The sequence below is a fragment of the Anopheles funestus genome, chromosome 3RL, assembly GCF_943734845.2.
Source record: "Anopheles funestus chromosome 3RL, idAnoFuneDA-416_04, whole genome shotgun sequence".
Classification (NCBI taxonomy): domain Eukaryota; kingdom Metazoa; phylum Arthropoda; class Insecta; order Diptera; family Culicidae; genus Anopheles; species Anopheles funestus.
The window spans coordinates 61,640,843-61,664,804 of record NC_064599.1 but is presented as its reverse complement, the minus strand read 5'-3'; the positions used below and the strand labels follow the sequence as shown (position 1 = coordinate 61,664,804).

At 41.4% G+C, this 23,962-nt stretch overlaps 3 protein-coding genes across 13 annotated transcripts in view; 2 read left to right on the top strand and 1 right to left on the bottom strand.

The window, feature by feature from the left end:
* The window catches only part of LOC125768032 (teneurin-m), a 616,010-nt gene that overhangs the window by 240,672 nt on the left and 351,376 nt on the right, over positions 1 to 23,962 (bottom strand). The window lies entirely within an intron of this gene.
* On the top strand, positions 4,745 to 6,381 carry LOC125768040 (seminal metalloprotease 1-like). Its single transcript, XM_049435162.1, has 3 exons — positions 4,745 to 5,303; positions 5,397 to 5,576; positions 5,641 to 6,381. The coding sequence occupies exons 1-3, from the start codon at positions 5,219 to 5,221 to the stop codon at positions 6,180 to 6,182; spliced, it is 807 nt and encodes a 268-aa protein (XP_049291119.1). The 5' UTR covers positions 4,745 to 5,218; the 3' UTR covers positions 6,183 to 6,381.
* Positions 6,382 to 8,202, top strand: LOC125768038 (seminal metalloprotease 1-like). The gene is made up of 3 exons (XM_049435161.1): positions 6,382 to 7,303; positions 7,369 to 7,557; positions 7,636 to 8,202. Exons 1-3 carry the CDS (start codon positions 7,219 to 7,221, stop codon positions 8,172 to 8,174), a joined length of 813 nt encoding a protein of 270 aa, XP_049291118.1. The 5' UTR covers positions 6,382 to 7,218; the 3' UTR covers positions 8,175 to 8,202.

The window sequence follows — 23,962 nt, the reverse complement described above, 5'->3', positions numbered from 1 at the left end:
GGCTCGAAGGGAACTTGCTTTGTTCTCCCTCTCTCTCTCTCTGTTTCTGCTCTGTTGCCTTGTTAGTCAAGACCAGTCGGTCGAAGTATCAATAAATGACGCAAAAAGGGAAAATCCCTAGGCAATCGGAACTCTTCGCCTTTATCAGTGCCGTTGTCTTCACGACCACCAATCGCCTTCTTGCCTTACGAGAAGTTTACTTTCAGGTTTCATTTGAACAGAACCGCCATTTGAAGAACCAAAGGACCCCCGGGGATCTCCCTCTACTGACATCGGGTGTGTTTGTTAAAAATGACCTTACTTCCAATGTCATCGGCACTGGGTACGGCTGAAGAAAAACTCACACGGTCACCTGCCGGTCAAGTGGTGTCCGATTACGATTATTTGTGCAGTGTTTTGCAGAAATTCGCAGGCCACGCTTGGAATTCGGCCTAGACTGCCGAGGGTTTAGCCTCCTGGGTGTGATTTCGTTTGCAGAATAACTGCACCGGACACATCCCACGGGCTGATGATATTCCCTTTTGGTAAGGTAAGGTTCTGGCATCTTTATACTGTTGTTGTCGGTCACGAAACGGGGTGACCCTAACGTGAAAAGTGTCCAAGTTATGGACAAATATTTGTACATTGCTTAAACCACTCGGCAACACAGTTTTGCTTCGATCCTTCGAACTAACTGTTGGCCGTATGTATCGTTATGTACGGTCAGCTCTTAATACTACCCAATGGAAAGGTATTCCCTGTTCCTTTATCGCACGAGTGAGACTTTTATGCGATTTTACGACACGGGGTTTTATGTGATAGTTTGACCAAGAGAGAAAAGCGCCAATTTCCTCTGTCCATCCATTTGTTACTTTTGAAGCGAACCATTAATTAATTACGTACTGTTGAAGAAAATTGTCTCCATCCGATGACCTTTTCGGGGGCGATGATTTCGGGTACGCTCGGGACGGAAAAAGATTATGCACCGGATGGTCTAATATTGCTTGTGGAATGGGGGGAAGTTTTTCTTAATGAATAAGTTTAACGACCAGAACTAACAGGCAGGCAGCAAGATTTCAAAATGTGGTGTACTAACTACCCTAGCTCTGCACCTTTGTTTAGGTAGCAGAAACAAATTTCGTCAAAGCATTCAATGCACAACGGGTCGGTTCCTGTTGATCCAGGTTGCTGTGTGCCCATAGGCATACGGAGTTTTATCGCAATTGCTCAAACTAACCTGCTCGAAAGCATCCGGGCTTGTGCTCTGTGGAGTCTCGTACAATCTTGCCTAGACAGAAGCCCGACACGGCCAGATGAACAGGTTACGGTTGAATTCCGAAAGCATATCGTAACGAATGGAGCAAGTACCAGGAGAGGGTATTCCGTTGTATTAAGTGAAGTCCTTGACAACTAGGTATGAGCAACTGAAGGCTTTTTTGGAGAAATTTAGATGAGATGCTAGATTGATAATGTTAATTTCTAGTATATTTTTCATTACTTTTTTGGAAGCTTTTAATACTCTGAGTTCATTCCAATATGTTCTGAAAATTTTAAAATTTCTTGGGAAATTGGACAAATGTCCAATCATTGCAACTTCCAATCTCGACTAGGCCATTTGAACCAAGATCAAGCACAAAAGCAAATTTTCATCATGCAAGACCCGCAAGCAACGTATCATCGTATCGTACGATTAGGGTAACGCTGCTTCCTCATCCTCAATAACTCATTGCCCAAGGTTTCGAATTTCGACCGCGAATTGATTGGTAATTTTGGTACAGTTTATCCCAGCAGGAATCATCACTAGACCAACATCAGGTATAGCTGGTTGTGTCCTTTTCGCTGGTGATTTCTGCTCAAAAATCTCATGTAACGATACACGTGATTGCTACGGATGTCCGACAATTAGATCCCGTCCGCCGATTCTCATGAAGTCTCATGAAGATAAGCATAATGCGGCATGTTTGTGTTTAAGCGAGCAATGCCCGTCGGTGATATAAAGTGAGTGGTTTTGCTGGAATTTTGATCTGTTTTGCGTAGGTTGTGTAGGACATAAATGAACGTTGTTCGGTAGCCTTAAGGTACACCTGCAATACCGAACTTCCGAAGTAAGCCAGTGACATTTGGTTGTTGTGTTGTTTTTGAATGAAGCTTAGAGCGTTCGGGGAATTGGGATTTGAGGGAAATGTAATTTCTAAGTCTTTTTTTAAGGTAAATGGAATATAAACTTTTTTTTGGAAAATATTTTATCTCTCAAAAAGATATTCCAAAAAAATGCTATATTTATACCTGTTGTGACTCATCGGGTAGTAATTAATCACTTCAACTTCAAACTGCTTAAATCTTGTCACAGATTCTGTCCATCTTCAAAAACGTTACCCGTCCAATTCCCACCGGAATTCTTCCCGAGATTTGGTAAACAATTACGAGGACCCTTCTGATAATTCCTTCCCCTTAGCGGCTCATCCATCTTACCCGTAGCTCACTTCCATATGGGGAGAGATTGGATTAGAGGAATGGGTTGTAATTATGGTGGAAAAAAAAGTGGTTCCGTTAATTAAATTGCATCGTCCACGGGTGGGCCCTTGGAGAATTGTCTTATCTTTTAAGCAAAATGCAAATGATGGATCTTCTAGTAAGAAGCATTCGTTTTTTGTTCCCATTCTCTCTCGTTATTTACATCGTAGCCACTGAAACAAATTCATGGAAGCAATAAAAAAAATCGAATCCATTTAGTACCCAGCACTGATTATTTCACTTTGCATTGCTCAGCTTTTCTTTGCGCACGGATGATAGTCTTCCCCCCCTTGGGAGTAAGCACGACCGGTATGAGCTATCTAAAAATCCAAAATCATAATGCTTCTCTCACTCTTACCCCGACTTTTGGATGATCTCCGTCGCACAAACACACAGGAATATGAGGGAGATCCCTAATGATGAAAATTGCTGCGTTGGATCAAAAACCCGGGCACCAGAATGATGGAAAAGTAAACATATCATTACTATGGCTAACCGCCCGCTATTGCCCTTTTTGCGGTGCCTTCCAACCAACCAACTCTGGGCACACCGGTGTGTTCTTGGTTTTTGTTAGCAATCGGAACGGTCAATTATGAGGATGCAGTTTTGCTGCTCCGATGAGGCTTCCACTGTAGAGATGAGTTTGATGTTGGCGGAGGGTGGCTTTTTCCAGGAGGCTGGTCGGTGTAAGCAATCAGTGCAATTAAATTGTAAAACATATCCCCCTCCCCTCGCCCGTACATGCAAGGTGAATCTTTGATTCGAGCACGCTTCGACAGAACGGCCGGACGGAACTGGTGTGTGTGTGAGGCGACCCACTGACGGGAAGCACTTTGTATTATTGAAAAGCGAGCAACGCGCGCGCGGAATGGAATGTCTTGAAGTGTTTTATTTTTCTATAAACCTTTCTTCCGACTGCTGTACCTTGCAGCATTGCAGGAAAGCCATGGTAGTGTAGAATAAAAAAAAACTGTAGGAAAACATCCATCCCAACTACTGGATGTGAATCAATGGGGTTGGTTTTGTTGGAGCAGTTCATATACGGGTTTGTTCATCGGGCTCTGCAAAACTATATTTAACCATATCAACGACTTTTAAGAGAAGGTTTGACGTACAGCATTTTGTTTGCAGAGCTGAATTGCAACCATTGGAAAAGTCATACATTGGTACACAGCAAAGGAGAGCATAGGAGTGCACTTACAAAGAAAACCAATCCGATACGGAGTCTTAAGAATGGTTATTCCATTTAGTTAATTAAAAATTGAAGAAAAGACAAGTGTGGTTACTAGGAACGAAAAGAATTGTTACTCACGCGTGTGAGTGCCTTTTCACTTTTTTGATGCACAAACATATATTTTTGAAGGTAAACTATAATCGCTTGCGATGGCATTATTTGAGGTCAAAGAAATAGAGAAATCAAACTTATATGCAATAATAACTCAACAAAACGGTGATGATTTGGGAAATAAGTTTTTAATTATTTTGAAGTCTACTGTAGTGTTGTGCTTAATGAATCTTCTGTATAGAATCATTCATATGAATCTTCAGTGAAGAATCATTCAATTCATGAGTCGACTCCCAACAGATTCATGAATCCTCAAAGAATCGGGAATCTTCAAAGATTCATGAATCATCAAAGATTTATGAATCCTTGAAGATTCATGATTCCTCAACGATTTATGATTTTGCGTATTCTTTACACATCTTGGCTTCTTCTTCTTTTTCGGTTAGAACGGCCTGGCCGTATCAGGACATATTTTACCACGTACCAGGACAGTCAGTTCATGCTACGAGGAGACGGTCCGGATGGGATTTGATCCCCAGGCCTGCCGTGTGGGCTGGTGCTGTATATCACATACACCATCGGGCCGCCCCAAGACGCAACAAGGCGCAGCTACACTACCGCATCAAGTAATTTGCTCTAAACTTTCCTAACGGATAATGCTGCTAACAACCTGGGAAAAATATTCATAAAAAATGCAAACCGGCTTCCATCCACAAAATGGTTACAATTGAAGTCAAGATGCAAAATACGCAAAATCATGAATCTTTGAGGATTCATGAATCTTCGAAGATTCATGAATCTTTGACATTCAGATTCAGAACCATTCATTCATTTCAAAGATTCATTCAGATTTATGAATCTGAATCAGATTTACCCAACACTAGTCTAATGCATTTGAAGAAAGGAGTATCGCTGTTTAATAAAAACAGTTCCTACAACCCACTATTAAGATAACTCGAGATTTAAAAAGATCCTCAGTATTGATTGATTACTCAAACAGTTTCTGATTGCATGAACAAGGTTAAATTCTGTAAACCTGTTTTATGATTCCATTTTTGTCTATTTTCTACTATTTTTCGATGTTCAGATTAGATGTCTATAACTCCGCATAATGGGCTACCTGTGCTATAAAATCAGTTGTAAATCAACAACTGAATGAAATGTGTCATAAAATTGGCTACTCTCCTGATTGGTGCTATCTGGTTCTGTCACGAAAGATTGATAAACTGTCTTATTCACTTTCTAACACTCGGCTATCGTTTTGTGGAACACGAAATTGGAATAGATAAGGCCCCGTACAGTGCATTACTGGAGTAATAAATGATTTCTTATCGGATTTACGAAATGAAATTCCAGATCGAGTCTTATATAAATAGCACCATGGAATAGACCTTTGCGTATATTCGTTGACGGTTGTTCGTTAGAAAACAATCGTTAAAAATGGCATTAAGTCAGAATTTCTTGTGCGTCATACTGGCTGTTGCACTAGTCCAGGCAGAAATAGTGAAAGATCACCAAGAAAATGGTAAACTTGTTTTTTTTTTTAAATCGTGTTCAACTAATGCGCTTTAAGAATTTTGAAGTTTCTCAATTCCTTTGAAATTAATTTAATAAGCAGTACGATATTCACAATCGGATGAGTTTCCACAGGAACTAAGTGGACAGTTTGAGGGAGATATGGTGCTGAGTGAACAACAGCAGCGCTTTCTTTGGAGCAACAAGCGTACCACGTTGATCGGCCCATCACAACGTTGGCCCGGAGGGATTGTTCCGGTTTCGATTTTCGAGTCACATTTCAGTAAGTTTGTCGATAGATTTCCACGCACATTTTTAATACACATCACATTGTTTTCCTTCCACAGCTTCTGCACAAGTCGAGCAAATTGACAAAGCCATGCAGCTTATTCAGTCTCACAGCTGTGTTAAATTTGTGAAGCGAACTGTTGAGCGTAGTTTTGTAAACATCACTGGGGATGAGCTTGGATGCTATTCCTCTTTGGGATATCACGACATCGGTCAACAAATTCTCAATGTGCATCCGTCTCCTGTTGGTACAGGGTGCTTCAAATTGGGTGAAGTCGCGCATTTATTACTACATATACTAGGTTTCGTACATCAACACTCCGCCTTCGATCGAGATGAGTACGTGGACATTGTGTGGGACAATATAGACCCGACCAAGGTGACTAATTTCGACAGATTTTCAAATAACCTTGTGCAAGACTTTGGAGTTCCGTACGATTATGACAGCGTGATGCATTTTGACGAGACGGCCTTCAGCAAGAACGGCAAGCAGACAATAGTGCCGAAGGATCCGAATGCTCGAATCGGTCAGCGCGAAGGTTTAAGTGATGGAGATATACTGAAGTTGAACTTTATGTACGAATGTGCCAATAAAAAATAGCGTCGTAGTTTCAGTATCTATCAGCTGAGGAATGTGAACTACTTTTAGAAGATCTATTCTAAGTTTAGAGTTTGCAATCTCCGTTAGAAGTAGATTTATTTTTTTGAGGATTTATGATTGTTTCCAGATAATATTTGTTACTCCTATATGCATTTCCTACAGTACTAATTTCATTAAAACAAAATCTGAGAGCTGTTTCTCTAAAGGAATTATTCTTAAGGAATAAAAGCGCGTAGTGCTATAAAGTGGGTTTTTTTTATAATTGGGCTTTCCCTTGAACAAAACCTGTAACATTATATGTATTAATATTTTAAACTGGCTTCAACATGCACAAAATATAAGCAAAATGTTAAAAAAAATCAATTTTCGATATTTTTGCTTTAAACGTACTTCTAAATGAAAGAATAAAGATTGAAGATTATATACCAATAGTGTCCTAATATCTTAAAATTGAAGGAAGAAATGGCAGGTTCTACGAGGTTATAGTGTCACAAAGAAGAAAGTCCTTCATTGAAAGCTAAAATTCATTAAATCATCAGATTGAAGGTGTGGCATGACTTCTACAACTCGTTGATAAGCTTGGGCTAATGTTATAAAATTTCAATTTCACGATTGATTGATAACTGATTAAGTTGCATGATTACGTGACCTGCACCGGATGAGTTACGCCCCAAAAGTCTTTTTTATGACTTCATTCATGTCTATTTTCTACCATTTTTATGATCAGATTAGATGTCTATTTCTGTAACCTCTACCTACCTGTGTAATTGAATTAAATGCAATTTGTTGGGTGAAATGCATTGTACAAATGGCCAGTCACGTCATTAATGTTATCGGATCATGTGACAACAGCTTTGTCTTATTCACCTTTCAATACAGCTCATGTTAAAGAGGAAATTGGAGCAGATAAAATAGTACAAAGGTGCATTATGGGGTAATAAACGAGTTCCTTATCGTATTGTGAAAGGTTACTTATAAATAGGAACATTGGAACAACCAGTTGGGAACATTGAGTGAGAGTAAACAATAGCTAGCGATGCTCTTAGGGCAAAGTTGTGCGTTCATAGTGTTGGCTTGCACTCTTGTCCAAGCAGGAATTGTTAAACTTTCTCAAGAAAATGGTAATTTTGTTTTTCTTGGAGAGTTGAGGTTGTTGTAATATATTTAAGTATCTCTTGATAAACAGTTTCTGGACAACGAAATTGGCAACCGAATGAGCTGGAAGAGGAACATAGTGTACAGTTTGAAGGAGATATGATGCTCCGTGATGAACAGCTTCACTCTCTTATGAGCAACAGGCGTAACGCTTTGAACAACGCTTCATGTCGCTGGCCAGGAGGCATCGTTCCAGTTTCAATTGACGAGAAACATTTTAGTAAAGAATAGAACACACCGTACTGTAAAACCCAAACTTATAGATATTAATAGACGATTTTATATATTTTCTCCTTAGCTTCCTTCCAAATCAAGCAGATTTTAAGAGCAATGCGCCATATCCAGTCGGCATCCTGCATTAAGTTTGTGAAGCGTACCGACGAGTATGCTTTTGTGAACGTTACTAATGTGAGGCCAGGATGTCATGCTCCTGTGGGTTATTATCCCTATCCAGAAATACTGAATGTGGAGCCGGCTCCCGTTGGTACAGGGTGCTTCAAGTTGGGCACAATCGTTCACCTGTTTCTGCATATGCTTTGCTTCGTTCATCAGCACACCGTATCCGATCGTGATGAGTACGTGGACATTTTGTGGGACAATATTGAGCCGGACATGGAGATGAATTTCCACAAGTGGGCTGCTGGGGCGTTGGTAGACTTTGGAGTTCCGTACGATTATGGCAGCGTGATGCATTACAGTGCAACTGCGTACAGCAAGAACGGTAGGAAGACAATAGTGCCAAAGGATCCGAATGCTCGAATCGGTCAGCGGAAAGGTTTGAGCGAAAAAGACATACTAAAGTTGAACCTTTTCTACAATTGTGCTAATGAAAAGTAATCAATTCCGACCGGAGACGTCATCATTCGTGCGTGTATCAACAGAGCTAAATAAATTATTTTCAAAAGCAATAAACGAAAACATTGTATGTATCTTCGGTTCCGAAATGTTCGAGTTTTTTTGTTTGCGTGAAGTGCCTTAATTGCTTGTATTTTAATTTTTTTCACTACCAAACACATTTACGACACTAATAACACGCTTTAAATGATCATCAGCGAATAGTTCTCACAGATTATTTTTTGTTGTTTTGTTTACCACCCCAATAATGTTGTCCAGTTCCTTACGGGCAATAAAGCACATCCCCAAAAAGCTTCTCGCTTTGGAACTCCCAGCGCGGTACGAAAAGATGAGAAGAAATCAATTTTCCGTGGCTTGTCAAAACACTACATCGAACGCCAATGGTCCCCATCATGTCGCCATAATTCATTTCCTCCTCGCAAGCCTCGCACACCGAAGCTTTCGTGCCTTACCTTCCCCGCCGAAAGAGATCGCACTCTGTTGGTATTGTTTTTTTTCATTCTCAAAGCAAAACAAAACAAAAAAAAGTTGGAAAAAGAAATGAGAAGCAAAGAATCAGAGGAATGATGGGTGTTTTGATTCGTGCCGCCGAAACCACTATGGTTGTATGCGCGAGACAGGAAATTATGACCGAAATGTTCCGTGGCCTCGGTGCCATCATTAATTCGGGATCACCGCTGTGCGAATGTCATTCATCTTTCCTCACCTGTGTCGGGGACGAGGATGAACAAAGTAGGAACAGGGCAAAAGGAAAAGAGCGCTTCCAAAACGCATTAAATGGCTTCTCAAGGTGGAGAACAAGAACAGCTCACGTTGAAATGGGCAGAATTTGTTTTTTTTTTGTTACGTCGAAAACTGAACGAAACTGATCGAATTCGGTGCTTGCGAGGATTTAACAAAACCGTTCACTAGATCGTTGAATGCCACCGTCTCGTTCGGGGGTATTCGGAAGTTTAAGTTCAGCTTTTTTTGTTGTTGTTGAATAAATCCAAGCGCAGTTTGCACGGTTGGTGGTGCGTCTTAAATCCATGTTCACAGGCCTGATCGGTTCCCCCAGCGCGAGAGTGAGAAAAAGCAGGGAGGAATGGTCACGTAGAGTGGAGGTGTTGGATTGAATTTCGACTGCGTCCGAGACATTCATTATTGTGTTTTTTAATTTCAGTTTAATACGATCTCCGACAGGGTGGGTCTTCTTACGCTACGAAAAGTGGCTGACGTTTCTTTTCTCTCTCTCTTCTTATGCCCCGACCTAGTAGGCCGCACCGTTCCATGGTCGATCAAACATGAAGGACGTGAACCGATGCCACGGTATGATTCGTTTCTGAGGGTGTCTCGTGCGGTGCCCGTGACGAATTCTTTACGCGCGGCCCCAACCCAGAACCCTTTTGGCGTTTAAGGGGTTTGGCCATCGGCCATGATTCAAAAATCGTTCGACCCAGCTGAAAAGCGTAGCTAAAAATTGAAATCACTCATACCGAGGAACTGATCCCAAGCCCGTAAGTAGAACGAAAGATGATCTGGGATGAGTATTCAGTACGGCCGAAGTTTTCGCGGTTCGATCATGGTTCCGGGCCGGGAGCAAACAAAAGACCTTGCGCTGGAATCAAAACAAAACTTCAACGAGCGGCAAGCGACGAACCTCCGTTTTCGCCGTTTGCCTAACATTTCTCCTTTCTTCACGTGCTCTTCGGTCTTATTCATGGTGCCTTTTTTCCCGTTCATAATTTTTGGATATTGATTTTCTTCCTCCCTTCCTTTTTGCCTTCCCCTTCCGACAAGGTTCATTTGTTCACCATTTCTTTACAAATGTTTTGCCTACTTGTGTGAGTTTTTTCTTTCTTTTTGTATTTAACTTTTCTCTAGCATTGTGCTGTTCTGTTGCCCATTTTATGCACTTACTCACGTTCAAAATATAACACCCTCTCTTTTACGAAGCGAGAAGAAAAGAAGCAGTAATCATCATCGAATAACAAAAAAAAACAACCATCGCGCCTGAATGCAGATGATACGAAACAAGGCAAGAAAACATAATAAAAATCAAATTATGACCGTTTAGAAGGGAATTTCTTTCAATCTGGCTCGCCAGCCGGATTAAGAATGTTGCAATAAAAGCAAGAGCGGAGAAGAGAAGGAATGGAAGTGAAGATAATGAGCTGGAGACGTACGACAAGCAAACCGAAAATGGAGGCGAAAAAGTGATAGAAAATGTAAACGCGTTCGTTCCCCGTACGATTTGAGCTTTTGATGAGTCGCTTACGAACAGGTAACAGCGGTAGGCGTCGATCATATAATGTGCTTTTGTGGGATGGCACACGGCACGGGAGGTATAGGAAAGTGCGGCACAACAACGGCAGAAAGAATAAAGTGATTTCAAGCTGTGCCATTATGGAAACTGTGGCTTTTATGGGACGATAAAGGTCTTTAGCAACATGCTGCCAGCAGGTGGAGGAAGTATTGGTTGCGTTTTTGGACCGATCGGAATCGGCGGTAGGTCCGTACCCGTTCAGCGCACGGTAGACTTTCGGGTCGATCGAAGCCACAAGTGCATCGTTAGCGAAATTGCAGTAATGCACCTTTACGATGAGTGATCGTACTATATTATAACGTTTGAATGATTTGTTTATGTGTTTTGGCAATTTAGCTTACATAAGAGGATGTTTCAAAATAAACTTAACCTTGTTAACTCTGTAAGCGGAATTCTTATAAGCATAGTATATTTACTACAAACAGGGGCAGCCCGATAGTGTATGTGATAAACGGCGTCAGTTCCACACTAGTTCACACTAGGGAACTAGTGATGGGTCATACGATTCATTTCATGGCTCAACCCAGAGTCGGGTGCCGCAGAATCGGAATCGGAACCCACGGCCCGAACTCACTGAACCCACGGCTGAGAGTCGCGTATGGCAGCTTGCACCTACCGGAATCGTTGCACCTACTGAACGACCCGAACCGGTTCGGGTCGCTTATGAATGGCTCCGTCCCGTTAGGTTCGGGTCGACCCGACCATCACTAGTGGGAACTCCGGAGCGGATTCATGAGTCCACTCCGACTCCGACGTATAAAATCCGGAGTATACTCCAAAGTAATTACTCCGGATTAATACGGATTTAACTCCGGAGTAGCTCCGGATTAATACGGATATAACTCCGGAGTAGCTCCGGAGTAATTACTCTGGTTTAATGCGGACTAATTGCGGAGCTACTAATCCGTAGTATGTCCGAAATGTACTCCGAATTACTCCAGAGTTGATATCAGAATGCTCCGGAGTAAACTCAGGAGTAATCTCCAATTTTCATTCCGGATTCAAGTTCGGTTAGTGGCTGAGCGTAGTTAGCTGAACTGTTCCCCACTGTTCGTTTATAATGCCGGTGTCATATCACCGCCTCCCCTCAACCTCCCCCCCCCTCCCCTACTTTTTTTTAATGAGTTTTAGAATAGTAATCCGTCAATAAATTTCTGTTTTGTGTCTGTATAGTAATACTGTAAGGCGTTGTTTCAGACATCGCGTAATATGAGACATTATTTTTTTCTCATATTATAATTCTTCTAATATAATCAAATATAATTCTTATCCTCATTTTCCTTCTTTTCAAGTCACAAATAAGATTTGAGGATGCTTGGAGTGTGTGTTGTTGTGACGGCAGTTTCACTAGATAAGACCGGTACCAAATCCTACGTGAAAACTTGCTAAAAAAAAGTTTTTATAGGGTTTAGCCGTTCTTCAAAAAAATATATTGGATTGTCGACTAAGTTACGTTACATACTGTAGAATATTTTAGAGCTGATATTTTAAGCAAATATTTTAAAAATTATTTTAAAGGGCTTGAATATGGTATGAATCACTACATCAAAATCATTGAAAAGTTTTCGTGTTATGTCTGAAGTTTACGCTTCCTGTATCCCGTAAGAGAAAAAAAGCTCATATAATCGAATTGTTGTCAAGGTGCAAACATCTAATAAATCTGATCTCAAGTCGTTCCCTGCTGCAAAAAAGGCACACCGCCATAATGTGATATTTGTTTCCACAGTCCACAAAATACTGCTGCTCCAAGGTAAGATACTCACATTCCAAACTAGTCCACACGCGAGTTCCCCCCCGAAGGTGAGTGTTGGGTCGGGAGCAAAAAGTACATTAAACAATCGTCATACGGTACCGAGGGCTGGTGCCCCACAGAGGACGCTGCCAAGACGCCGTTGTCGTTGTCGCCGCTGTGAGTAAAACACGTCTTTGGCGGCCCTGGGTCCACCGGTATTTTGTTGGCAACCGTACACACGGACACCAGTGCACCAATGTAGCCGTGCAAAAAACCAAACAAACACCACACTTAGTCGACGCTAAATGATGCTGAAACTTTGATAATTTCCCTTTATTTATTACGCCGCCGCTATCGTAACGATGCATTCCCGCCCAGCCTGCTGGAGAAGGAGGCTTGGGCGTGCTTGGGAAAGTGCGCAAAAGACGTTCGGTTACCATCGTCAACGTCGTCATAAACATTCATTATCGTAATCGGTGATTTGATGATGATTTTGGTCAAGCTCGCGTATGGCGATGTGTACCGTGTACCGGTGTACGGTTGAAGAAGCGCGATAGGATGTATTCCTCCGCATAGACTCATCTGCAAGTTGTAAGGGGGATGGGGACGGATTTACCTTTCTCTCTGACAAATGAATAGCAATTTGGTGCAGTGTTTGACGTGAGTTGCGGTTGCAGTTATATTATTTTCCTTTCCCAATTGATGAAGTCAATCATCTTGACTAAGCTGAAGATTTACGCGAGATCTGACTCGAAGAATTGCCTACTGGACTGCCGATCGGTTGATGATTAATAGGACAAGCGCCAATACTTAGAGGCTTGGGGTTTTTGAAAGAGGATTGAAGGACGACAAATAAGTCGATGAAAAATAACAACAAAACCACACATTCCACGACGTACGACCCCTCACGGGTACGGTACACGGTTGTGCTTAATAGATTGTACCACAATCCACTCCTGTCCCGCCTTTAGCGTGCCACAGATTTTTACTTTACTGTCACCTACTCCACCGGTTGGCATTAATATCGACTCGGTACAATTTATGCTTCATCGAACGTGCTGCTGCTGCGTTTCGGCAGAGGATGGAAAGTTGCGCAACTCAACATACAACCACTGAGGACTGGACGTGGTACTTCACCTCGCAAGGGGAAAATTGTCCGAGGTATGTACCATCTGTGCCTAACGATGGGCCATAAAGTGAACTACCGCCGTTTGGAAGTAAAATCTGCAATATCTCCGTAACGCGCTCTAGGCGGGATTGGAACACTAACGCCCAACTGCAAGTTATGCAAGTGCTCACCAACCTTCGCACTACTTCAAATCATCTCGCTCTCTTTCTCTCCGTTGCTATCTTCCATTCCCCAACATTCAAAGCTTTCACTCTATCCTAACTCCCCACGGCAGAAACGATAAACGGCGAAAGCCAAAACTTTTCAGATGCATTTGCTGCACGATAAATTTATTTCTATTGTTTGTCATTTGTCTTTACGGGTGAACGGTGTGTGGCCACACCGCACGTCACCGGCAGGATGTTGCAGTTTAGCCACCGGGATTGGCCCCGGGCCCAGGTCGCACCAGTTAGAACGTACCGTTGGTTTGTATTTTTATACAATTTTGCCTATCCTCTTTGCTCTTTCGGTCGTTTCATTTTGCTCCATAATCCAGTTACTATCTCGAAACTTTATTTTTTTCCTTCTACCACCACAAGTACTAAAAGCCCCAGACCTCACCGATCTACATGGTTGTTGGGCGGAAAGCATCTGTGTGTTTTTTTCTCCGCCTTTTTTCGTGTGAACTAGTAGCAACAGGATGCAACTCCTGTATGGAGGCCCACCACCACGGAGACCCCCGGACGCCTAACCGTGGAAGGTTAATTAATTTATTGCAGTGTAAAGTGTGACACTTTCACTGGGTCATTCATCACACAATAAGTTGCACCCGGTGGTCAAGCTGGCAAGCCAAGGGGGACCATTGCTTTGGTCCCGTGTGGACCCCGGGTGCGACATCATCCCTCCCACCGGGTACACCGGTTGGGACACCGCCAGGGAGTTTTGACTTATGGTTTCTGGTGACCGTACCGTCCGCTCGGTGCCATTTGCACATGGCGCGGTTTGCGGAGTAACCGGCTCGTTGCCGCGTTGATGGTGATTGATCGACCGAATTGGACAACGGCCACGGACAGCTGGCTCACGTTTTGAAATGGGTTTTGGACGATGGGTGGCTAGTCCGGTAATGGTGGCAGTATGCTTTAAACTTTAAATCGTTGTTGAGTGGTTGTGTAAGTGCTGTGCGGTGGCTGCACTTGTAATCGATTTGTTTTGGCTGTGGTGGTGGCCCTTTTTTTGGGATTTGGAGCAGCTTTCCATACAGTTTGGTGAGATACTTCGGGAATTCGCAAACAACGGCGAAATGTAAGTTGTAGATATATTTAAGTGAAGTTATCATAGTATTTTCGAGTAAAATATACCATTTTATTACAAAAAAACCAGAGTTTTTTTAAAATGAGGATAGTGTAATACGCGAATATTTTTCAATTCTTCAATTTATCCGCAATTGTGACAGCAATGAAGAAGTTGAAGAAAGGATATTTTTGTGTTTTTAAATAAAATTACTTGATTATTAGACACAATTTGTGCCTATTTATATTAACAAAAAAAAACTGTATTTAAATGGCAAACCTACAAACCTAGGCAAATTTATTGAAAAACTAAGAAATATTTAAAATGACTAAGATTTCCAATATTTTGGGCAACTAAATCCTGAATTTTGCTATTCCATCTTTGGAGCTAGAACTCTCTCCTAGAGTTCTCTCCTGGAGCTAGAACCTAGAACTCTCTAGTTTTGGAGAAAAAAACTGTATATTTTCGGCAATATCTGGCATTTTGTCGATTGAGTTCTTCTTGATGCCATGTTCTGCCAACTCACAAACTTCAAACAATTTTGTAATGAATAAGGGTCTCAGATAGATTCTTGTTAATTTTCGATTGGATAACGTTTAATTTCTTGTTTCAAACCTTCTCAGCATCTTAGCAATATTTTGAACAAAGAGAAACATTTATACTGCTCCAGTAATATGTTGGTATTTGAAGTCACATTTTGAGGTTTGTAGAACTCGACTCGATATGAGGAGTTATCCTCACAAAACGGTATAATGTCCTTTTTGTTATAAAATCAGTCTCAGCAAAGTAAAGCAATAGTTTATAGCACTGTCATTATGGTCACTGTGAAATTATTACATAATATGAGTTATTTGCCATTAACAAAATTTCCGTGTATTTGCTAGAACACAACTATTCGCTTTATGTAACCACACCTGATATCCAAACAGGCCGCCAAAAAGGCCAACGCTAGATTCGAATCTCGTTCCCTTCCCCGGAGCCTAGGCTAAACCACTTATTTACTCCCGGATAGAAACCTTACACACTATCTTGCTATCAGATCTTCATAGATCAACCAAATATCAAACGAACGGTGAAACCGTTCGGCAAAAAGGCCACAAAGAGGTTCATCAAGTAACTCGCGTAACATTTACTGGGCGAACCCTGCAAGTAAAATCCGTTCCCGCAAGGCACGAGCCTGGGATACGATCCAACTCCCACTGTGACCACCGTGCGAAACATGAGACGTAGTCTTCAAACCACCGTCAGTGTCGCACTCAAAACCTGGCTCAGAGTTTTCGCTAGTTTTGTCTAACTTCTTTATTTATTTTTTATGTTAACAGGTAGAAACATTAGATGTACGTCAATAAATTAAATAAAAAAGCTTAAGAATTATGATGGAAAGACTGATTCGGTTTCAGTTTTCGATAGTGTGGAGAATTTTTTATCTTCTCTCCAATATTTTGCTTTACCTGTGCAGACCCTGTGCTTCCCTGTTGGTGGGTGTTTTTTTTTCTTTCTTTAAACCGGCAAACCTATCAATTTCTGGGCTCATAAAAATTATGTACAAATTACGCTGTTAAACGTATCGCATAACCGCTCCCTAGCTTACGACCGCTGACCCGATTGAACCGGGTATTGATCGGAGTCGGTGCATTCAGAAGTCAGGGGAGAATGCTGACGGAAAAAGCCATTGAGGCGCTACAGGAGTTGATTTATCCTTACGTAATCATCGTCTTTTTCTTCATTCACTCACTGCCTCGAATGTCTTTTTAAATCTTCAACTAAAAGCGTAAAGCTTCTCCGCACAATCGATGTGCTCGCCCGTCCGGCGTAGGTTTGCTTCACACCCACCCCGCAGGGATTGACGGGTTTTGGGAATGGTTCGGAGTGGTTGAAATAATTCACCAATATTTATCGTACTGCCCAGCCAGGTCCATTACCAATTCCCGTTGCGCCGTGTGACCGTCGCAGCTGTCTCCGGTGGTAATCGAGCGTCTCAGATTTCGCCCGTCCAGTCGAGAAATCAGCCCAAATAACACTCGTATTAGTTTTGTAAAACCTTACCGGGACGACTTGGGACAGTGATCACGATCGCTATTTTTTTTTCCTCCTGCCTGGTTCCTACCGTAGTCGAAACGGTTATGAGAAGGATGTGTTTTTTTTTCTCTTCGTCTTCGGTGTGTTGTGTTTGCTGGGGACCACGAGTTGGGCTTTGGGTCTTGATTGATTTTTATCGTTTTATTGCCACGCTAAGAAGCTTACCCATTCGGGAGGGACATACAAAAAACGACACGGCGGCTGAATGCGCGCGGGTTTGTGGTTGAGTTGTCTTCGAATCACCTTTCCTGCACTACTCCCTCGAATGCCGTAGTACATTCACTCGTCCGGCAATTGACCTGTTGAGCGGTTGTTTTATGCTCGAACAAAGTTTGACGTTAGCTTGGTTTTGAAGATTGTGAACTAAATTTTCAGCTATTATCGTGAACGATAGTGCCATTTTGGTTCTGGTTGCGTATTTTTTTTCTTTCTTTTCGTTCACCCGTTTTTTCACCAATCATCGAAAGTAAATTTGGCACGTAAGCTCCTTAAGGCCGGATTGACTGTTTTTTGGGAACGGGCATGGAACGCACGTGGGGGAACTTAATTTGCGTAGAAATTGCTTCGCTTTTTGGGGAAACGTTCAACCCCGGTTCAGGGCATTGTCGTTCGTCGCTTAAGTTTTTGGTAGTGATAATTGGGCTGATCATAAATTGTACCAATGTTGGAAGCATTTACGGTATCGTTAAGCTTACTGATAATCCTAGCTAGCACAGCTTTTGTAATGAGGTAAAAGTCAAACTACACCTGAAAACCGCTAATGAAAATCTCTCGCTGAAAGCTGATATATCATCAAAAAAGTTAAGGTAAATGACAAAATAGTAGCTATATCAAATGAAATATCTTTTAAATCATAGCTATAAGAAAGCTATTCAACAGGTATTTCCTTGTTCTTTTTCTTTTTAAATAAAATATGAAATAAATATGTTCGACCACTACATTATGCCTACCATCTGATGGAATTCTTCAAGGAATTTAAGAATTTAATGAGCTCTAAAGAGCCTGGTTGAAGTTTGGCTAAATTTATTTGCTTTGATACAAGTGCGAATTACTATACAGTGAATTATACATCCTCAGGTGTTTTGTTCTTGCCATTGCAACAACACTGGACGACTCTTCCTTCTTCTTTTTTGGACTCTGGACTCTTCTGGACAACTACAAGAAAAATGCACTAAATTTAGGGCTGCTGTTTCGATTGAAGATTTAAACATTTATGTACTGAATAAAATATTGAATCCACTTCAATATTCTGCTTTATTCCTGGCCAGTGATTCAATGTTAAAACTTAACACATGGAAATTACTTAAATTTGTAATAATTGTTACTAATTATGAAGATTTAGAGCAAGCAACGATAAAGTGTAGTTATTCAAAGGTTTAGAATATATATTTATCTAATTATACATAGATCAATAGTTTTTGTTGAAAAGGAGCCAATTTAGACACTTTGAGTTTCCTCTTCTTCCGAGAGAGGAGTCGAGAGTCTCATCTTAAACTTTGGGTTTATACCGGTATTTATAAAATAAGTTACTTTGAGAAATACTCAATCATAAATACGTTGTACATAAATGTTGAAACATTTAAATATTTTTTTTTGTCAAATATAATGTTTGTGATTAATTTAAATATTTTGGAAAAAAAATACTTCAAGATTACCAGCTTTCTATCTGTTATCTGTGAGGCTTTTTGTACTGCATGAGATTCAAGCTTCCTGGACATTCCTAAACTGATCCAAAGTACTGGATTTGAGCACCAAGATTTCAAGGTTTTTTGTAATGGGTAACATAAACAATATGTCCCAGATTAATAGCACGAATAAACTTAAATTGTGCAATTGAATTAATACGCTTTCGGTTATTTTTAACAGTTGCCAATCAAGCTGGTCAACGTGATCCAGACAAAATTCTCGTCTATAAAAAAAAAACTTTCACTTCCATTTGAATGCATTTGCGTGCTTAACATCATTTCCGTTTTCCATAACATCCTTTTTTTACCGATTGGCAATTGGCACGATTCCCATGCGTTCATTGATTTGCATTTCCATTTCATTTTATACCGCTGATTAATTTAGCCACATTAATAATACCGAGGGCACTACACTCCAGTCGGCGACGAAAATGTTCTTCCCAGAAATAAGGAAAACTAAATTGGCGATTTGTGTGCGCACGATCATTACCGGACCAGAGAAGAAGAGAAAAAAAAACACGACCAAGGCACCATTAAATATTAACATTCCACAAACCAAATGCGTAATGATCTCTTGCGCCCCGGTCGGTGAGGTTCGTTTGGTCTGACGCTTTCGCGCTGGCTAATTTTTCCTTACGCTTTTCCTACCCATAAATCATCGCTCGGTACGGTTTGTTTGGACTTCCTTAACGAATCCCCTCTTTCCAGCCGGTCCCGGGTATATACAACGGGTCCACCCGTTCGATGCTTTTGCAATAATCATAACAACCTGAAGGCTAACTCATGGCCATCCGTCGATTCTTGGTCGATCAGAAGGTCAGTAAATTTACAGTTAGTTCGTTTTTTTTCTTCCCTTCAAACCCTTCATTCGTTCTCTTTCCCTCACAAAACTGATTTGGTGGGTGGTTCCACTGGCTGCATCGGGGAAAGTGGTCCTTTCCTTAGCGTTGGTCAGGTTCTGGTCAGCTGGAAAAAGGAATCGAACAGGTTCTTCTGGTATTGAACAACGTGCAGGAGACGGTAAGGTTCCAAGAGGTCAGATTTGGACGATCATTGCCCTGCTTGTACGGAACGAACGAAAATCGTACAATCACGCACCGCTCAATAGAGTCAGCGTTTCTATACTCCTTTCTATTTCCAACCCGATGGTGATTATTATTTTCAGGTTTCCACGGTGAGCATATGATGCTTTCTCGCTTCTTTTCTTTGCGCCCACGGTGTGGTGTGGACGACTGGTGAAATCGTATGAATAACTATTCTTCAAATATTTAACGTGTTATTATGCTGTATTATTGAAGTGTATTGAATGGTGATTTGAGGCATTGGTGGTGCGCCAGGAAAACGCAACAATAGCAGCCCTCCCGCCCCCTCCGCTGACATGCAAGTTGTGTGCTGTTCGTTGTTCGCTCGACATTTATGCTTCGTTCCAATCCCGGTCCAATCCGACACCGGAGCATTAGAAGGGTGCGGGGATGGGGGGAAAAAAGGAGTAAACGGAAGAGCTTTATTCACCTCGATATGGACCGATGTTGAGACGATCGAACATAAGACGGAAATCATAATAAAGCCAATAAGGGAGGCGGTCAGGATAAATAATAAATATACCGATATGTGGTTGCCATCGAACGGTTGATGCGGGCCGTGTAGTTTTGCGGATATATCGGTATCGGGTACTAAAATAAAAAAAATGGAAGGAAAGATTCGATTCGATCTTCCAATCGCCTTTTGGGGGAGGGAGAGTTTTTTTTTATCGGAACATTCTTGCATTGCATATGTTGGAACGTTGGTTTGAGACATTCCAAGGGAACAGGGAAGAAACAAAAACCAAAAAGACAACACGTTACAACCCATCTTCTACTTCAACATTGCACCACAAAGCTGGGAAACAAAAGCCAAAAACCCTTTTTCAGCATCATGGTTTCCTATCATTTTCCATACGGTCCGGGGGGAAAGGACGTCGCCGTAGAAATTCCTTCACATCCGATTTGGTTGCTTTAGTTTTGCTCAATCCCCATCCTTTTGATGGTTTGGATATAAAATGAATACTGTGCTTTTATTTTTCTTCCCCAACCGCTCTTTTGTTCGGTAGAATTTCCTGTGAAGGTGAAGACGTGATGCCCGTTTGCAGGATGGATTCTCTCAACAACAGGAAAGCTCTAGCCTCTCTAAAACCCTTTGCGTTTCGGTTTCACACCCCAACACCAATCGTTGAATTACGTGAAGTACGGGTTTGCATCCTTTTTCCACAGAGGATGGGAACGCGTTCCACCGTGTGTGTGTGTGTGTGTGTGTGTGTTGGTTCACCGATGTTCTCAGGTGTCAAAATCGATTTCATTTTGATTAGTTGCTCTACGTAGGAGGGTACCGGAGGGTGTGTGTGTGTATGTTGTACCACGTTTGAGGTGAAAATGAGATTTCGATACGATCGTTCGGCATCATCTCGTGCGGATTGCATACGGTCGTACGGCCAAATCCTTCTTTCCGTATCCGAACGATAGCCGTGTTACTGCAAATGGTTATTACGTGCACATACATTTCCGACCGGCGGGATTATTGCACCGCCTCCGTTCGATTCGCTTTTTTTTCCTCTTTCTTTTCCAATGCGGACGAGGGTAAAATGATGGAATAGTAAACGATTTAATAACGGTGATAATTGTGTTTAACTGCGAACGAATTTTCCGGAAGCAATTGTGGGTGTGAAGCGATTGCTAGATACAATTTCGAATGGACGAAAGCTGTGCAAAACCTTGTTTGGGGCTTATCTTATGGGAAGATTTACAGTCAGAATGTTAAAAAAGTTTTTTACAGTTTTCTGATATCAAGGATTCAGGAATTTCTGAAATGTGTTGAATCAATACAAATATGTATTGATATGTAACAAAATTAGTTCCCGAGAAAAAAAGAATTCTTCAAGAAATTCTTCTTGAAAACCCATAATTTGGAACTTCTAGAAGTCCTGTTAGAATTCGACAAGATCGACAATTTTTCTGGTGTTCTTAAACTTAACTTGAGCTCTTTGACTTAAAGAAGTTTTTAGGTGTTCTTTACATTATTAGCTAGTATTACTCTGAGATCTGTTTTGACTAAGTGCATAATTTTTATGAAAGACAAGATTTTTACATATTTCTAGTAGAACAATACTTTTTTTTATAAACATCCAATACTTCATTACAAATTTAAAAATATTAAGTTATTTAAGTGAAATCTAAATTATTTTATCTTCTTCAAACAAAATTTATAACGTTTCTTTCAAATGAATTCTGATATCGTCTTATAGGGATCGGAAAATAGGCATTTTGAGGAGCTCCGCCAGAAATACCTCAACTGATGTGGTTTAAATTTTCTTCACACATCCTACGATGTGTATTTCTCATGAACATCAATCCAATATTTTGAGGTTAGATTATGTTATCAAAACCTCTTAAAAATAACTCATGGGTTGTATCCCTCAAAAGTAACTACATCTTCAATGTCTAAGTTGAGAAATTCAGCACATTTCGTCATCTTGTCGGAAAAGATATCGAAACTCCGTACTTAAATCATCTTCTTCTCACTAAAGTCACTCAGTAAAAAATTTATCATAATTGATTCCTGTTGACACGAGATACGACAAGTCTCCACGTGAGGCCAATCAACACCGCCCGAAGGTCCTCTCGGGAGGGCGCTGACTTTTTCACTGCCCGGCACCCGCACCGGCACGAACTTAAAACCGAAGATAAATGCGACGATAAACACCCGCAATAAATCAATGGTGATAATAAAATTAAGAATCCGCAGTGGTCGCCTCGGAGCTAGCTATTTCACAATGATGGCGCAGTGACGATTGTCTTTTACGCTAGAAGTAGCTTCACTGCTCCACCCGGGTCAAGAGCGTCCGGCAGGATGAGCCCTGGATGACGCTGTGGATCACTTCACTCTTCGCTCCAATCAAGCAGTTCACATCCAATGACCAGTAAAGCAAGTTTCTGCTCGTCTGTGTTTCTTTCGTTTTATTTTTGTTTTCTCTCTCGCTCCTTTCCCGTCATTCATTGGACGTCCGGTGGGAAAGGATCCGTGAACGATACAATAACCCAACCCGGATCGCACCCGGATCCTGGCCGGAAATGGCAGCGTTTTGTGTCTGGTTCTGTCGCCCTATCCCCAAACCAGACGCTTATCGGCATTTTTATCCTGCTCCGTTTAGCGCACCGGACCACAAATCAGGCTTCTCGCTACAGTTATTCATCTGCAGTGGATCCCTCACTGCTTGCGGATGTCAGCATCTTCCGCCGTCCGTATCTCATTTTTCCAATCGTCGTTTGTCATCGTGGAACTTCATAAAGTAGCCGTTGAAGATGGCGGAAACGTTGGAGACAATAGCGTAACATCAAAGAATCCTTGCTGTCTGTCTTGCCTGCGTCTTATTCTCCAAACGAAAGCTGATTGTGGAGTCGTGGACAAGAACTCCTTCACAACCCCCCCATTGAAACTTCATCCGGATGTCAGTGGATGTTCTAGCGGCGCACGTTCCACAACCACGAGACAAATGGCACTGGTTGAATTGATTTTTGTATTCCCTTTTCCCTTTTCCCGCTCCCACTCTCGTGGAAATTTTGAGTTCTTCCATCACCAAGTTTTCCTTTCGGGGAAGGAAATCCTTTGTACTTTGGGCTTAGGACCACTTTCACCGGAACGTTCCCGTGGTCCAATCTCATCGGTCGTTATAATCGCAAATTAAATTACTGTTTACGATTGTGGTCAATCTTCGTACACAAGCCACTGCTGGCAGCTAGGATTTTCCGGGAGCAACGGTAGCAGAAATCTATTTGATTAGTGCCGGACGGTTGGACCGTTGCTTTTACTGTCCCGGTTCTATACCTCACCGCGCAACACACTGTCCAAAAATGGAAACACTGCAGATGAATTTATTGAACGATGTTAGCCCGGAGTAGCCGAGTAACGGACAAATTGGAGAACAAAATATTCATACGAGCAGAAACGTTTGGAAATCATAACGAAACGAGCGGAATGTCAATTTCGGTTCGTCTCGGTTTCCAATCAAACTTCGAGTGGCAATTTCGTGGTGGACAAACGTGATAAACGGCATTGTGTTTGTGGTTAGGCGAGGCATGAATTTATTTTGCTGCTGAATTTTGATTTAATATTGTACGGTTCAAATTACACTCGGACCAGCTTGATAAATGTCAAGGTACTCCGGAGTGGTACAACATATACGAACCGAGCTTTAATTTAATTTCATTATTAAGAGCTTTGTGGAAATGGTTAAAATTTTAATCTGAATTTTAAAAAAATAAGCTAAATAAAATGTGAAATACTCTTAGCACTAAATTACTTAAGGGTATGACATCATCGAAAATATTTCATCTTTTGTCATATGACTATAATCACATCATCCGATCATGCTAACTGAATTTGATCAACAACACAAAAAAGCAGCGACTCATTTCCTTTAATTAACATATATCTTCTTAAGTAGCGATTGAAAATTGAAATTCTTCATCAAATCACGCCGTAAAGAATGTGCTGTGTCAACAGAGCACATGCCGTAATCATCGTCCAAAAGGCTTCAAG